At 39.8% G+C, this 11725-nt stretch overlaps 1 protein-coding gene and 1 non-coding gene across 2 annotated transcripts in view; both read left to right on the top strand.

Annotated features, from left to right (window-relative positions):
- The window catches only part of LOC119832416 (dynein heavy chain 3, axonemal), a 50171-nt gene that overhangs the window by 33197 nt on the left and 5249 nt on the right, over positions 1 to 11725 (top strand). The window contains 15 exon segments of the mRNA XM_038356088.1: positions 186 to 323; positions 827 to 1004; positions 1517 to 1621; positions 2108 to 2269; positions 2653 to 2839; positions 3113 to 3233; positions 3687 to 3854; positions 4204 to 4439; positions 4841 to 5024; positions 5522 to 5658; positions 7842 to 7979; positions 8927 to 9164; positions 9482 to 9689; positions 10587 to 10837; positions 10918 to 11075. Of these exon segments, the coding sequence (XP_038212016.1) occupies positions 186 to 323; positions 827 to 1004; positions 1517 to 1621; positions 2108 to 2269; positions 2653 to 2839; positions 3113 to 3233; positions 3687 to 3854; positions 4204 to 4439; positions 4841 to 5024; positions 5522 to 5658; positions 7842 to 7979; positions 8927 to 9164; positions 9482 to 9689; positions 10587 to 10837; positions 10918 to 11075 (2609 nt within the window).
- Positions 7198 to 7279, top strand: Trnal-aag. Its single transcript has one exon. It is a non-coding gene; the product is annotated as a tRNA-Leu (tRNA).

The following is an 11725-nucleotide window of genomic DNA, read 5'->3' as shown; positions in this document are numbered from 1 at the left end:
GGTATATTCTATGTAATTGTCAGTTTTATGCGTTTGTGTCAGTGAATTTTATACTGAAATTATCTGAAGTTCTATAATATATATTGTACAATTACAATTTTTAAAATAAATCAATAAATATTGATTTATTTATTTACCAGACAAGCTACAGATCTAAATCCAGGTAACTTATGTTCACACTTGAGTTGACTTAAACGTTATGTGCTAAGGTGGTGGCGCCGAAGAAGGCGGCGCTGGCCGAGGCGGAGTCGGAGCTACAGATGCAGATGAACACGCTCAACGAGAAGCGCGCCCAGCTGCAGGGCGTGCTCGACAAGCTGCAGGTCTGTGGGCTACTTCTGCTTTGCTTGCCAATGCTTTTTGTGCACGGCACGAATTGGGCCAGCTCGCACCGGGGAAGTACCACAATCCCAAAGAAAACATCCTCAGCTTCATTGCCTAAGATGTCATAAAAAATGCTTAATTGAGTTGTACCCTTTGTAAGTATGATAAAAGATTGTCTCTGGGATTCTATTTCAGATATTTTAAGCTGGACATTATTTTATAAGCAAAATTTCAATTATACATATATCGAAGCTAGGTGGACTGGTTGTTTTCTTCAGCTAACCTTTTCTATTCAGAACTTCGTTTTTTACTATTACTATACTTTATTTAAACTTGAATACAATTTATTTTATTTTACGCTAAAAAAAAATGATTTTAACAGACGACAGACTTTTGTTTTTCACAGACGACACTATAGTAAATTGATTCTCAAATTATAATACTAATAATAATTGTACGATTGGATATATACAATATGGATTAACATAATATGATCCACCAGGCGTTAAACGACGAGTTCGCCGAGATGACGCGCAAGAAGAAGGGGCTGGAGGACGAGATCGAGCTGTGCTCCACCAAGCTGTCGCGCGCCGAGCAGCTCATCGGCGGGCTGGGCGGCGAGAAGGCGCGCTGGACCGACCTCGCGCTGCAGCTGCAGAACCTGCTCGACAACATCATTGGTCTCTCCTTTCGACTTCTCTTCTTATTTATATCGGACCAGTTTTCCACCTGCGGCTTCGCTTCCAGCCTTTGTACTTCATGATACATGCAAAGAATTGATTAATTTTAGATGACGAATACGTCAGCCTTCCTAGGCTTGAGTACGTATGAGTCGTTAAACTGTTACAAAATGTACCATAATAATGAAACTCAACATTTTCCCAGACTCAATTTTAATTTTTAACAGCATTAAAATGCTTAATAAACTACATGCTTTTTAATAATAAAAAAATAACACGAGGCGTCCCCTTATTGAAATCGAAATAGTACAATAAATTCGATTACTGTGGCGAGATCACGGGTGGCCGAGAGGCTAGGCGCTGCTACAGTTCGGCACGGGTTTGAATCCCACGTCGTGATCAAATTTCTTTCACTCATTAAAAATTTCTTATTTTCACAGACTGTTAAAATTTCTCGTACATGTCATTTCTGAAGATTCTTTTAAGCATTATAAATGAGCTTTATACTTCAGGTGATGTGCTGCTGTCCGCTGGATTTATTGCGTACCTGGGACCCTACACGGTGAACTACAGGAGAGAGATTGTGCAGATGTGGAATCAGCGCACTATTGATCTAAGTATGTATTCCATTTATCTTCATCTTCATCATCTTATTATTTAAAAAGTATTGTCGAATTACAATTGTTTTAATATTCTATTTGATGAATAATATTGGCAGTTTAGATACAGATGTCGCTTTTCTTAACTTATCAGAACTCGTTAACTACCGAATACTATAAAACGTCGAATCACTAAGGTTGTGCATGTTCAGCCCAACTACCCTCACTTTGTTGACTGTCTTTATGTGCGGCTGCGATTTGTTATTAATGTATTGAATTGTATTACATTATTATCATTATGATTAAACTAACATTAAACAACCTTTTTGATATCTAGCAATATGGAATTATTAATTCGACTGTATTTTTGGAGGATTAAACAAACTCCTTATGTATACTCTGTATAAGAGTTAGGATATAGTTAATTTAGGCGTGTTGTTTTAAACTATAGATATTTATTATACCGCCTCCATACACCCATATCACTTTTCCGGCGGGTTGCAGACATCCCGTGCTCCGAGACGTTCACAATAATATCGACGCTGGGCGAGCCGGTGGTGATCCGCGCGTGGAACATCGCCGGCCTGCCCGTCGACGCCTTCTCCATCGAGAACGGCATCATCGTCGAGAAGTCCAGGCGGTGGCCGCTCATGATCGACCCCCAGGGTATTGTAACCTGATACTACTATAGTGTGCTGAGGTGGGGTGTGTGGATCTAAGAGAGTAATTAAACTAAAAGAGCAAATTTTTTAAGTTTTGAAAAGTTTTTTTTTTTAATGTCATAACGGACAACTGAGCTGGTGGTTCACCACCGCCCATGAACATTCACAGAAATAGCGCCTCTGCGAATGCGAGTGCTGCCCGCTTATAAGGGATAAGGGAAAAGGAACTGGATTGATGACTGGAAAAAAGGAATGGACTGGGACGGGAGAGGGAAAGGGAACGGTTGGTTAAAATGTAATTCTTTTAGTAGTTTCTTATCCATATCCACTCCGGAAATGATAATAACTGTTTCCCAATGGCCACTTTTCTTTTCTTCACTCGCACAGAGCAAGCGAACAAATGGGTGAAGAACATGGAGCGCGAGAACCAGCTGAAGGTGATCAAGCTGACCGACCCCAACTACGTGCGGGTGCTGGAGAACGCGATCCAGATGGGCTTGCCGGTCATACTCGAGAACATCCGGGAGCACCTGGACGCCGTGCTTGAGCCGGTGCTGCTGAGGAACATATTTAGGTGATGCTTTCAATATTCCATTTAGAACTTTTGGTATTCATCTTAAATGTAGTGAGTATTAAATGAAATTTTATCTTAGACTAGCTGCACCCCGCGCTTTCACCCGATTGCAATGAAATTTGGTCCGTAGACAGCTAGACAACTGGAATAATATATAGGCAACTTTTTATCCCGATATTCCAACAGGATACGGACTTACGCGGGTGAAACCGCGGGACGCAGCTAGTGTTTTATCTTTTGATCTCTTATATTTTTATTTGGGCATTTGTTCAGGTCGGGAGGCATAGACTGTCTGAAACTGGGTGACAACATACTGGAATACAGCCACAGCTTCCGGTTCTACATAACAACGAGACTCAGCAATCCTCACTATTTGCCCGAGATAGCTGTTAAGGTACATAATCTTATGTGAATAGTAATGAATAGATGACTAACATTTGAAAGATATATCATATATAAGTGATTATTATAAAAGCCATGTTCCATTGTTATTTAATTTGAAGAAATTAAGTCAAATTTTAGTGCAATAGAATTAATGGTGGCATAACACTACATTTGATCTAAGGGTTTAAATATCTATCAAAATATATAAAGAATAGGAGAATAATTGTGTATCACCATAGGTTTTCCTTTTCAAAGAATGTCCTCATAGATTGTTCAGCTATAATAAGAAATTAATAAAGAAACATCCATGTCTGAAATCACTTCAGAATCATACATAAATGGAAATTATAATAAAGCACTATTAGCTAAATATGTATCTATTATTTTTTATATCGTATGATAATACATTAAATATGGAACAATTACGGGATATATGGAAAAAGTTTTGTATGATTTTTCCTAGGTGACGCTTCTAAACTTCATGATAACGCCGCAAGGGCTGCAGGACCAGCTGCTCGGCATCGTGGTGGCGCAGGACCGGCCCGAGCTCGAGCTTAAGAAGAACCAGCTCATCGTCGAGGGCGCTAACAATAAGCGCACCCTCAAGGAGATAGAGGACAAGATCCTGGAGGTCTGCTTTTTGTCTTGTTCTCAGATATCTAGAAAATTTTAACGAGTTGATTATATGAACAAAACCTCAGAGGATCAACTAATTGGATTTCTGGATTTCTGCAGTCTAGAATTTTTGATTTGGAGTATTTTGCGCGTAATATAGCAGACAAAAAATATATACTCTGTTTTTGTATATAATATAGCCTTAGTAAAATAATAGACGAAAAAATATTTTTAATTCCTTATATCTCAATAGTAACTTATCGAAATATTATATTTTCCTCCACTCTTGATCCGTTAATAGTTTTCATAGTTATAGTATTATTAACATAAAAAAACATAATTTATTTATTAAACTGTCATGCTAGGTGCTGTCGTCCGCTGGCAACATTCTGGAGGACGAATCGGCCAACCAGATACTCTCGTCGTCCAAAACTCTGTCCATCGAGATAGAAGCGAAGCAAGCGTCCGCCGCCATCACCGAGAAGGAGATAGACGAAGCCCGTCTGCTGTACGTGCCGGTGTCCAAGCACAGCTCGGTGCTGTTCTTCTGCATCTCGGACTTGTCCAACATCGACCCCATGTACCAGTACTCTTTGAATTGGTGAGTCGTCTTGTATGAGAACTTGCTTATTTTTGACGCTGTATTTTTTATGTCATCATAGGCAATGGAGCTGGTGGGTCGCCTGATGGTAAGCGCTACCCCGCCCATGACTACTTAGAGAGGCGTTGCAAATGGATTGCCGATTTTAAATAGGAAAGGGATCAAGAAAGTCTGGTCCGGGAAGGGTAAGGAAAAGGATATCAGCACCTGTATGTTTTGTGTTTAATTTTTGAATTTACAAAATACATTATACATAATTAACATTTTTGGGCCACAAGGTTGTGTAGCACCTGAGTCGGAGCTTATATAATTATTTTTTGCAAAAAAACAGCATCGCCATTAATTTATCGCACCTAGTCGCCGCAATGTAGTAGACGAATGAACACACGTCGTGCGCTCAGGTTCATCAACCTGTACAACCAGGCGATAGTGAACTCGCCGCAGAGCGACGCGCTGGACGAGCGGCTCGACGGACTCAACGCGTTCTTCACGCGCAGCATCTACGAGAACGTGTGCAGGAGCCTGTTCGAGAAGGACAAGCTCATCTTCTCGCTCGTGCTCACGCTCGGCATCCTCAGGGCTCGGGTGAGCTCTTGTCTCCCGCTGAACTCGCGATATGTGCAAAAGTTAAAGTTTCTTGCACTGTCCACTCGTTGTGGACCGAGAAAATTATTTTTTGAACTAATTTTTGCAATATTATAATTGGATATGCTTATATCCATGTATAGTATCTAGTATGGATAGCTTCCCCTGTAACATTGGTCGGTAAGTTATATTTATACTATAATGTATGTGTTATTTACAATATTCTGTCGTGTCATTTACGAGTACATCTCTCTGTGGAGTACTGTGCTTACAGAACAAGTGTTATTAGAACATCTTTCTTCGCTCAGGATAGATTTAATAAAATTTCTGTTAGGTGGTACATTATTTTAAATGTTGAATTATACCCCAATCAACAAATTAGATCAACCCCGAGCTTTTATTAATGATTGCTGTTTTAGAAGTTATGCTGGGTCGATGTTAACATAGCCCTTGTAGATCAGACCCCAAGGAGTGGCGTTGTCGCCATTGGTCCCCAGGGCGAGATAGACGACGAGCTGGTGTCGTTCCTGCTGACGGGCGGCGTGGCGCTGGAGAACCCGCATGAGAACCCCGCGCCCGCCTGGCTCTCCGACAAGGCCTGGTCCGAGATCGTGCGCTGCTCCAACCTCAACGGGTCGGTGTCTGTTACATGTTATATGTAGAGCGCGTCTGCTAGAGTACAGCATGTAGAGCGCAACGTGTACAGCGCGTCAGTTAGATACAACGTGTAGAGTTCTGTGTGTAGAGCAGTGTGTAGGACACAACGTGTAGAGTGCGTCTGTTAGAATACAGTATGTAGAGCGCAGTATGTAGATTGCAACAGTTAGAGCACAGTGTGTAGAGCGCGTCTGTTGGAGTACAGTGTGTACAACGCAATATGTAGAGTGTGTGAGTGAGAGTACAGCGTGTAGAGCGCAATATATAGAGCACGTTAATTTAACGTTCAGCGTGTAGAGTACAGTAAGTAGATGCTATATGTACTGTACTCTGTTGTTTAGATCACATTTAAAAGTAGCATCTAGGCCAAACGTGTACAGCACTAAATGTGAACTGAGCACAACGTGTAGAGCAAAAAGTGAACAGTACAAAAATTGTTGTTTGTGGTGGAGGTAGATCACACGTTTAAAAGTCTTTTATTTCTAAAAAAATATCTTTGTTACTCAACAGTGATAAAGATTCCATAAAGTAATTTGTAAGTTTATTCATTGCAGTCAATAGTGTGTGTATTGTCAAGGGTAGAAGTTAAGATATAATGCTGTTATATAATGCCTTCTCTACTGGTACATGTTGTTGTAAAAGTAAGTGATATAAGTATATTCATTTTCGATTCCCTTTTAAATCAAGATAAATAAAAAATACATAAACATTAATACATTGTAATAATATGTATCTATTAATTTGTTTTTATTTTTTTGACTTTGTGATAAGCATTTGAACATTAAACTGAATACTTTATCTCGCAAAATACTTGGGAGTTGTGGTTATAATAACTTTAATTGCACTTGTAGACATTTCATTTTTATTAATAAGACTTTAAATTTATTACAATAATAATGTACGCATGTGTTTTCCATGAATAATTCTAACAATAACTAATCAAACTCTGTAAACATTAATTAAAATGTCTTTTATATATCATTTTAATATATACGTCATTACATATTAAAAATAGTTGTGTTTTATATTTTAATTTGGTCTAGTTGTGATAATTTGAAGACGGTTTAGTGTTTTGTTAAACATAATTACTGCGGAGACAAATTTCATTCCTGTTGATAATTCCTTTGACTACGCGAGCGTAGCTGCGTGTGGAAAGCAATCCTACTAATATTACAGCGAAAATTTGTTAGTATGGATGGATGGACGGATGGATGCTTGTTACTATTTCTCACGCAAACAGCTCATGATATTTGTATGTAATTAAGTACAGAGATTGATTATAGACTGAAGTAGCACATTAAGCTACATTTAGCTACTTTCAACTTGAATACCACCCGAGTAACGCCGCGGGTTACAGCTAGTATGTTGTACAAACATAGAACATTGTATATTTACACCGCACACATTGCGTAAATTTAAGATATATATTCTGTCGTCATGAGATAAAGATAAGTCTATAAATAAATTAAACACGTCACAGTAGAACTGATTGATAATTTGGCGCATGTAAGATGTGGGTAGCGTGGCCGAGCGGTCTAAGGCGCTGGTTTAAGGCACCAGTCTCTTCGGAGGCGTGGGTTCGAATCCCACCGCTGCCATAAAAACTCTTTTTTATTATTTTTTTTGTATAATTATTTCGTTTATATGTATTTCTTTTAATGTAATGTGTGGGTTTTATATCTAAGTTTTCGATGTTTAAAATTAGCAAAGATTTTCAAGTGTGTTATTTTTTGTTTCCTTTTTTTTTACATTTATTGCTTTCATCAACCAATTGGATGGTTACATACATATTAGAAAGTTTAAGAATATATATATGTCTGCCCCATACCCCACTAGAGGCCACGGGACTTCACTTTTTTATTAAAATAAAAACCAACGAATATTATAATAATGTAATATTCATTATAATTATAAAACGCAAAAGAATGCTTATAATATACTAACTTCTGCCCGCTGCTTCGCACGCGTTAAATTCGGAATACTTTAATAGATGATATAATACATATATGTAAACCTTTATCTAGAAACACTCCATAAAAACGCCCCAAAAAAGATCAAAATCCGTTGCGTAGTTTTTCAAGATTTAAGCGTACATAGGGACATAGGGACACACAGAGAAAGCGACTTTGTTCCGTACTATGTAGTGATGTTTGTTTATAGTTTGCGCGGTTTCAAAGAGAGCTTCGAAGCGAACATAGCGAGTTGGAAGCAGTTCTACGATCTGTCGGCGCCGCACGAGGCCGCTTTCCCGCACCCCTACGGGGAAATACGCGGTATACCTAAGCTCATTATATTGAGGTTTGTATTATATAATAAAATAATAATAATAATAAAAACATTTATTGATAACAAGCCACACAGAAAAAAACAGTAAATAAATTAAAAACTAGAACAAATAAAAAAAAAAACAAACTATACACATTAAAACTTACAACCTAAAAAATATCAGTAGTATATAAAGTAAGAGTAAATATACTAATGATAGCACGAAATAGATGATTTTTTTTTTGAAGAAAATTATTACTTATTTCTCAAAATGTAATTTATTACTAATCATTAGCGAATTTACGGACAAGCGATTGATGCTACGGGAGATAGCAACGCCTTACGAAATTAACTTTTTATTTAAATTCATGTAAAAGAGATTTATATGCGCGTGCTTTGATAACCCATCTGTCCTCGTAACGATAGATAGATGAAGTCGATAGCAAAGTTTATCTGTCGATAGGAGGATACTGCAGTGGAAGTAAGAGTAAATGGATAGATTTGTCCAACTTTAGTAAAGGAAATAGACTGTCTATAGGTAGGATATTGAAAACGGCCGTAAATGTAAATAGTTCATTGAAGTTATTGTGTATGTGTCTGTGGGGACGGCCCAGATATGCGAATGTGAAATATCATTCATGCATTAATATTGATTTCAAAGAATTTTATCGGCGTTATAGATGTTTGGTCCATAGTTGGAGTATAATTTTTTAGGCAATGAATAGCGTACAGAATTTAATTCGTTTAAGTTTACTGTATCACAAAAATAGAGTTAACGTTTGAATGCTATAAAATATAGTGTGCGAAACGAAACAATGACATAAATTGTACAAAAAATTCCTCTTGCGCATACTAAATCTTAAGCGTGCTACATTTTGACCGTGCTAAATCTTAAAAAATAAAGATCTGTTGGCAGATGCTATTCTACTGCAGCAAATACTTATGCCGAAATGCAAATGAACATTGAGTGTTTGCAACAGATGCATCCGGCCCGACAAGCTGATCCCGCTGGTGCAGCAGTACGTGGTGGAGGAGATGGGCCGGCCGTACATCGAACCGCCGCCCTTCGACCTGGAGAAGTCGTATAACGACAGCAACTGCTGCTCCCCGCTCATCTTCATACTGTCGCCGGGCTCCGACCCCATGTCGGGGCTGGTTAAGTTCTCCATGGAGAGGAAGGTTGTCAGCTTCGAGACGATCTCGCTGGGGCAGGGACAGGTGAGCGTGTTGGGATACTGTGTCGCTGGAGCAGAACTTCGATATTTTGATGATGACGACTCTGACGGGATTGTCTATATAATTATTACTTGCGAGAGATCTTCGACTAGGAACATTTACCGAGGCATCTGGTCAATTTCATTTTACACATTGGCCTTTTTCTTTTTCTTGAGGAGCACTCCAAGAGATTTCCAATAACTTCATTTCAGTACTTTGATTTTTTGTGATTTTCATTGAATTTCGTCCGTTTTATACAAGATCAACGCAGTCGTTTGATATTTATCATATAGAGCACTAACCGCTCTCTCCCCCGGCAGGGCCCCATAGCGGCGAACATGATAAGCCAGGCGATCGTGACCGGCGGCTGGGTGGTGCTGCAGAACTGCCACGTGATGGACTCGTGGATGGGCGAGCTGGAGCGGATCTGCGCCGAGGTGGTGGTGCCGCAGAGCACGCACCGCGAGTTCCGCTGCTGGCTCACCTCGTACCCGAGCCGCGCCTTCCCCGTCACCGTGCTGCAGAACGGTCAGCGATCTGCTTTTTTTTCTTGATAGGGCAGCGCTTGTTCATGTTCTCGCCTGATGGTAAGCTGACATGTGGCCTAGGATGAAGCGCGCCTCCCTAGAAGCCCAGCACCAGTACCAGTTTACTCTTCTCTTGAAGATCTCCGTATTGTATTTGTGGGGAACATGGGAGTGTGTGTTGTATGAAATCAGAAAGCTTTGAAGATTTATAGATTACTAGCTGCTTCCCGCAGTTTCACCTGCGCAAATGAGTTTTTCCTTACAAATAGTTTAATCTTATTGCTATTAATATATATATAATCAGTGTCCTCAATATTTTAACGTGCCTACAGTTACAACATACATGTGTAGTAGACTACTGTAATTGTAATTACACTAAGGTCTCTAATACTACCCACCACGTCCAGTTGGTTTTTTTTTTTCAACTTTCAAAAAATCTAAATGAGATTCAATATCCAACTATTCATCCATCTAAACATAAGTCTCATGCGAACTATATTGATGACGATATGACTTGCAACACACTTTAATGTCCTAAGTGCTAAACTCAAAATTTTAACTTTTAAAAATTAGACATACGTAGGGTGTAAATAAATTACCGAGCAATTTTTTTTAAATATGTTAAACCGATGTCATTTAATAAGTTTAAGCTAACTCCTCACAGTGGAGTAGAAGACGGTACTTTGGAACAATTCTCCAAGCTAGATTCCGACTGTATAAGTTCGATAGATTTTGTCAAAAATACACTTACACTGAACGCTCGAGGGTCGATGTTCGGATAAATGTTACTCTGCTTTTTATACGACATTCATCCGCTTATCTAAGCGAGGCGCGAGGCTCGAGTGAGCAGAGAGTGGTGGTGAGAGTGTGGAGCGTGGTCTGGCGTGGTCTGGCGCAGGCGTGAAGATGACGAACGAGGCGCCGAAGGGGCTGAAGAACAACATCTACCGCTCGTACATCTCGGACCCGATCTGCGACGCGGAGTTCTACATCTCGTGCCCGCGCACGGAGGAGTGGCGCCGGCTGCTGTTCGCGCTCTGCTTCTTCCACGCCATCGTGCAGGAGCGCCGCGCCTTCGGCCCGCTCGGCTGGAACATCCAGTACGAGTTCAACGAGAGCGACCTGCGCATCTGCATCATGCAGCTGCAGGTGTGTGTGTGTGTGCGGGCAGCGAAAAATTTACTTTCTATTAACGCTACGAAGACATTGCAGTCAATCCATCTTCGCAGATGTTCCTGACGGAGTACGCGGAGACGCCGCTGGAGGCGCTGAACTACCTGGCGGGCGAGTGCAACTACGGCGGCCGCGTCACCGACGACAAGGACAGGCGGCTCATCATGTCGCTGCTCTCCACCTTCTACAACGCGGACGTCACCGCCGACCCGGAGTAGGTTCTGGGACATTGGCTTGGGAACTCGGGTAACACGTGGGAATCATGTTTAAAGTAGGGATAGCTTGTTTGTTAAACTACTGGCAGCACAAGTTTAATACACTTGTGGGATCACATATATAACTACTCCACTATCGCGACATTGTCATCCATATTGTAATCAATACAAAAACGCATTTATGATTCTTGTCGATTCTAATACCAAATTATATCAATTAAAAAATTTCCCTATATCCTAAAACTACTAACTTGCATAATTCCCATTTCCCTATGTTTCACGTCACGTTAGACGGATAGTTTATATTGTTTAAACTACGATAAAAGATTACCCTGGTGGACCCGGGGTGTGCAACTAATCAATATTTTTATTTTATTTTATTGGTTTCCAAACAACTTATACACTAATATAAGAGCAGCAGTAATAATGTACATCAAATATTGTTCTGTGTATAAATCTATTCTATGGATACACAAATTACTATCTAGTGCGCAAGATTAACTTAACGAAAAAATTTTATCTAAACAGAAAAAAAGAAAGATTACAACAAAAACATACAGAAACTAAATTGTCAGAGAAAAGTGCGGCTTAGGTGCTACGCAGAGCAGCAAGGACTAAGCGACGAAAACTGTCAAGACTATTGGAAAAT

Source organism: Zerene cesonia, chromosome 15 (genome assembly GCF_012273895.1).
Source record: "Zerene cesonia ecotype Mississippi chromosome 15, Zerene_cesonia_1.1, whole genome shotgun sequence".
Taxonomy (NCBI): domain Eukaryota; kingdom Metazoa; phylum Arthropoda; class Insecta; order Lepidoptera; family Pieridae; genus Zerene; species Zerene cesonia.
The sequence above is the reverse complement of the archived record's forward strand: the minus strand, read 5'-3'. Positions and strand labels throughout refer to the sequence as shown.